The sequence below is a fragment of the Papilio polytes genome, unplaced genomic scaffold (assembly GCF_000836215.1).
Source record: "Papilio polytes unplaced genomic scaffold, Ppol_1.0 DF824180.1, whole genome shotgun sequence".
Taxonomy (NCBI): domain Eukaryota; kingdom Metazoa; phylum Arthropoda; class Insecta; order Lepidoptera; family Papilionidae; genus Papilio; species Papilio polytes.
Genome location: NW_013525024.1, coordinates 2,362,138 through 2,368,192, shown reverse-complemented (window position 1 = coordinate 2,368,192; position 6,055 = coordinate 2,362,138). Strand labels below are relative to the sequence as shown.

The 6,055-nt window shown below is 34.4% G+C and overlaps 2 protein-coding genes across 2 annotated transcripts in view; one reads left to right on the top strand and one right to left on the bottom strand.

Moving 5' to 3' along the window:
• LOC106111023 (adenylate cyclase type 8) overlaps window positions 1-185 on the top strand; it is a 28,738-nt gene extending 28,553 nt beyond the window's left edge. The window contains exon 29 of the mRNA XM_013292989.1: window positions 15-185. Within this exon, the coding sequence (XP_013148443.1) occupies window positions 15-185 (171 nt within the window). The remainder of the gene's footprint in view (window positions 1-14) is intronic.
• Window positions 186-5,564: 5,379 nt separating this feature from the next.
• Window positions 5,565-6,055, bottom strand: part of LOC106111022 (FERM, RhoGEF and pleckstrin domain-containing protein 2-like) — a 7,449-nt gene continuing 6,958 nt past the window's right edge. Inside the window, exon 15 of the mRNA XM_013292988.1 lies at window positions 5,565-5,601. Coding sequence (XP_013148442.1) covers window positions 5,565-5,601 — 37 coding nt within the window. The remainder of the gene's footprint in view (window positions 5,602-6,055) is intronic.

The following is a 6,055-nucleotide window of genomic DNA, read 5'->3' as shown; positions in this document are numbered from 1 at the left end:
GGTTGCGGGACCAGACCGAGGGCTCGGTGGCCTCGGTGGCCAACGGCACGCCGGGCTCTTTCCGCTTCCGTTCCGTCACCACCGCCTCCTTCTTCCGCAGCCGCAACAGGGACAGGAAGAACAAGGAGCAAGTGGATGAGGATGCCAAAGAGAACGGCGACACAAACGTAACTACGAGAATGTAAAATTTAATGTGAAAACACGTGTACTGACTAAATGTAGTTTTTACTATTATTCTTTGCAACTCTTACTCTACTATGCATAGTGTAGTGTCAATAATTGAAAATATGTTAAATATGAATTCCTTTATTGTACCTTTAAGCACAAATTGTAGGATGTTCCTATTTGTTTATAGATATTGCCTTTACTGTACAATTTATTACTAATGGTTTTGTTGATGTGTGTATTTTTACTCATATCTCTATGAATTTCGTGACAAGAGTATCAAATAGTAAGTTAGCTCACTTTCATAGTTTCCGAATAGACGTAATATTAACATTAAGATTACATAACACTGTGTAGAGACATACTACATATTCTAGTCGAAAAGATCTGAATGAAGATCTTAATTTAATTTTAAATATTATATAAATGTTACACATTACACTTCAAGCTACTATTCTCTTACATAGAACCTATATTAAGTTGTACAAATTACTTAATTTGATAGTACTAATTGGATCCCCACTCGTTTGGACACACAAAGAGTATAGCACAAAGTGAATTGGTTTAATGTACATAGATCTTTTATTTTTTGTAAATACATCTTTGCACAAAGTATTTTTAAATGGTGCATGAATGTTACCCTTATATTATATAGAAAATATATATTTACTGTAATTATAATTTGACAGCTCTCTTTGTATATTGTGATCAGTATTCTTATTAAAACAAAGATACATTTTAAAAAAAATATATTGTATTCCTGTCCACCGCTACTACTGACGTGTGGATGATCCCAAAGGTTCTCGTGGAAGATCAGCGCTGGGTACTTCAACTGCATCTGGCATTTATAGCCGAGCTTGGACCCAATCCGGTCAGCCTTGCAATGCTCATTTCAAATATTTTTTGTCTTTTAATTACGTATTTATTATTCCTATTTAATTGCTTTATTTGTTGTTAATTTAATTGTATTGTTGATAATGATTGAATGTTGTTTTATTTATTTTTTATACATTTAAGTGACAAAGCATGTTTAAAAATTATTATTTGCTAAAATAAATGTAATCATTTAGATTTAGAATTTAGAATGCATTTTATTTAATCTAAAATTAATTACTTTTTATTATGTTATGTATAATCATTGATGTTATTATATTATGTTTATTTTTATTTATATTGTATCGTCGTTAAATGTAACAATTTTATGACAATGTGCTTAAGATAATCGCCATTTTTCTGCTTCTGAAGCATTTGTAAATCTTTATATTTAAATGTACTTTTATGAGAGACTTTAATACAATTAATATAACACGTAGAAGTAATTAATGTAAAGCCAAATTTAACTGATCTCGAAACGCATTTTACTTGTAGTTTTTGTCAAATGTGAATCATAAATTACTAGTATATTAAGATTGTCTTGTAAATATATGGTGGATTTTTAGGTATTCGTAACTTTATTTATTTTTAGTAATAGTACTAATTTTTCATATCAGTGTTCGTATACTAAATGTAACCAAAGCCAAAATATAGTGAAAAATATAGTACCATATGAAATAGATAATAAATGTCTATTATAGCAATCTGCGTTTTATTAACGAACTATCTTTTGTCCGCGATTCCGTCCGCGTGGAATTAAAAAACAAACGAAAGTAGCCCATGTGTTCTTCCAGACTTTTTTTATATCAAAAAGTGGAACATCCGCCAAACTGGCAAAGCGACCGCTGACTATCCTTAGTGTCGATGGAGGAGACGCACATAAGAGAATGTTTCCTCTTTCTGTGCGTCTCCTCCGCCTTTCTTATATGAAAAAGGATGGGAAGGAAAAGTGACTAAAGTTGGGCCTTCGGCGCTTTTTATAATTCCACGCTGTCAAAGTGGCGGCCGGACCGCTATCTTTATAACGGGTAGATTTTGACGGGACTTTGAAAGAGAGCTGGTAGAAGGAAGATGGACATAGGAATATTATACATATCCATTTTTTAAAATTCCGCATTAACGAAGATTGCGAGCTTAAATTCGAGTTTGATATTAAATTCAATAAAACAAAAACTTTAAGGACATGTGAAGGATGGAAAAAAATACTTTTCTAACGTTTATTAAGAAAATTTTTAACAAAATATTGAGATGTTCATGATTAATTTATTACAAAAAACACGATTTTTTTTCCTTACATATAAAAATGAATGATGAATGTTACAATAAATAATGGAACATTATCTTACAGGCAACATTATTATGGTGGAAATTACACAGCCCGGTTATATTCTAAAAATACATGATTCATTTGACATTGATTTTCCACTGAAAATTCATACAAAAATGTATAGCTATTTCATTTTTTTCGGAAAGAGTGAGCGAGGTGACTGTTTTGACTGCCGTAAAAGGTCAGCTTTCCTTTAGCTCAATTTACAAAGTTGGATTGTTTTCTTTGCTTTCTTTTAAAACGTATTTCTTTTATGGCAAAATAAACTTCAATGGCAACATATTTTTTAGTAAAAAAATCTAATTAAAGATAATTTCATTATAATAAAAAATATGTATGAAAAACAACGTAACGGTATATCCATATTTACGTTAAAATAAATAAATCTCTAGTAGTTATGGTTCCGTGAATATTCATTTAGTAATTCAAACCTTATGTTAGATGGAAAATTATCCTGTGAACTTAGTACACAATAATATTGTACTAAGCATTTTTGACATATTCTTACATATTTCAGTGTTTGTTTTATAATAATAAATATTTCGGCAAGAATGGTTTGTATTGGAGGTTCAAAATCTGTTTACAAAATCACCATAACTTTATTTTTAAAGTAATATCAAATACGTACTTCATACTACGCATCCACAATAACATGACAGGAGGAAACATTTTATTGACAAACAATTCGAGATTAATACAATAAAATAATATAAATAAAAATCATGGTGTGATGGTCCCATTTCAATATCATTTTATTGTTAAATTTTATTTATCTAATTATTTGTCTAATTAATAACTGATTTGTATTCCGAAGCGGAATATATTTTATAAATAATTTGTACAGGCGGGCCTCGTGTTAAAAATAAACTTTAACAATACCTAATTCTTACAATCTACAATAAGAAAATTAAATTAAATAAATTAGATTTGTTACAATACGAGGGTTCATTAAGGCTTATGGTGACAGAATAGACAAATAATTTCATGAAAATAAACTTTTTAATAACAAGCCAATATTCTAGAAGCTGCGTCAGAGTGAATAACATAAGAAACATGTTTTTACAATGAAAACGTCAATTTTTTGCAAAAAAAAAACACAAAAAAACGGATTATATGACTCTGGAAAACATACAGCATTGCTTATGAAAGAATTTTCACGGTCATTCGACGTTGACAGTTAGTGACAGCGACGGTTGTTACTCTAAGAGCCTGTCCCACTACTGGCTGATAGAGGCTCAGATAGCTTAAAAATGACATCACTGTCAGATAAGGTAACAAAATCCGATATTTCCATCACATACACGTTGGATTGTTATCAGACAATTTACAATTTGGTAGGATTGACACTAAGTATTATAGCAACTCTTCTCGACAGCTAGGACAACGCCCCATAGTCATTTACGAAGTTCATAGCTTTGCGTAGCGTGATAACTCATAGGGAAAAGGTTAAAAGTAATAAGTTTTTGTATGAATACCGCGCGTAACTATGGCAACGGAGCTACCGGCGGCAGCCGAGCGGTTAATTTGCCACCGAGGTAAAATACAGCAGAGGAAGAATCGTCGTGCGAGAGCAGCTCATCGAATAGCGTAGAAAAGGGGAAATCACGGAAAAAGCAAAACAAACATCAAAACGTCCCGGACCAGCGGTATAATGGTTAGTCTCCGCACTAACATTATGCACCAACAATGTGCATCACAAAGATATGCGAACTCTTCAAAGGATTTCTTATTAAACCCAGCTTCCGAGCCAGATATACTTGATTTAGGTGAATATAAGACTAACATCGATCAAAATAAAGTACGGAAAATGACGGACGAGACGCTTACAACAGTTAATAAAACTTCAACATTTGAATTCGTCATCATGAACATTTCTCGCTAAGCTAGTCGCTGACGAGAAACCGAGTGAACAGAAATTGCAAAAACTGTTAGGCCAACTACACTTCCAGGGAATATGGTGCCATAGTGTGGTCCTATTTTGATAGAACACTGTGGAACATCAGGCAACGTCCTTATTGTGTAATAGTGCAGAATGTTCCGGTGAGTTCCACGGAGATCTCGGATACCTCTATTGCATTAGAGGCTGGCCACCGAAGGGGTTTCAATGGGTACAAACATCACATAAGACATCCCTCCAGAAGAAAGGGTATCTTTTTGAAGATTTCACCCCCGATACAAAAAAACTAACTAAATGTCGCAAATTTCGTAATACCCCGGAGATGGCTTCACTGTCGAAGAATCCAAATTTTCCTACAATTCAAAACAAGAGAACCACATCAACGACCTAAGATTCGCCGAATCTTTCAACAAGAAATGTGCGAGGTGGTATGGAAAACATCACCCGTGCACATGAAGCCTAACAGACACATCGGATCGGGGCTGGGGTGAGTCAGGTGAGAGACAGGTGAGGACATGTTATTGCAACAAAAAAGAACTATATGCCGAGATAGCAGCAATCGAGAAAACTATACAAGGAAGTTAGAGAACTCCCATCTACTTATTTAGACAGACAGTCGAACTCTGCTTATATTCGAAACGAGGTCTTTGAAGAACAAAAGAACAGATTCATCATAATCCTAACAGGTCAGGACCTACCAAGAAGATAAAAACAGTGGTAGAGCTCGCTTAAACATCTCGCACGAATTAGTTAGCTCGCCCCCAGTAATACCACAAAGATAGGTGTGAAGTGGAAGCAATTCCACGTACAGTCTGATGTGGTGCCCTAAGCCCAACTTTAGTCCCTTCCAAACCTTTTTCTGGATAGATGGGAAGGAAACGTGGATTTAACGGTGCTGGAGACGCATAGGAAGGGGAAATATCCTCTTTATGTGCCTCTCCTCCATCGATTAAGGGTAAACAACGCATCCACTTTGGTGGATTCAGGTGGCCAATCGTTTTTGCCACCTTATGATATAGAAAAAGATAGAACCAATAGCAGACAGACTGTCACGAGGAAAACAACCATCTCCTGCCCTAATTAACAGCGACCCTTCCGCAAATGGGGCTCACCAGAGATAGATTTATTCACCACAAAATAAACTAAGGTAGTGAAATATAATAATGATAAACTGCACAGATGAAATATGAAAATAACGGACCTTATCCAATTGAAATATTGTATGCATTAAATGCATTTTCCGAATTACACTTTGGCGTTTTGAAATTAAAAAATAATCTTCACATATAGTTTGTGACGTGTTCAATGTAACATCGGAGTTTGCAGCACTTCTATCCACCTGAAAACAATATCATACTTTATTATTAAACAAACCAAATTTTCTGAAGTAGAACACGGCGAAGTGCCCTAATTGTACATTTACAGTGAAGTTTTTTAAACTTTTCTAGTGATTTAAGACAGAATTAGGCACACTGTCTAGTTAGTAACTTAGGTTAGTCTCTGAACCCAATGGGGACATATAGTGAGCTGATCAGGCACATTCTTATGTAAACCTTAATTTAAATTTTATTAAAGAGTGACGATGGCTCAGTGGGTTAAGCACTTGACTTGTAATCTACAGGTCTTGGGTTCGAATCCCGCTGTACCAATGTGATTTTCGGTTTTTTCGAATTTCACATGTACATAATTTACCCGACGTTCTTATGATGAAGGAAAACATCGTGATGCCTGCACATATCGGCGAAGAAATTCAAAGATATGTGTGAAGTCAAACCCACTGGGCCAGCGTGGTT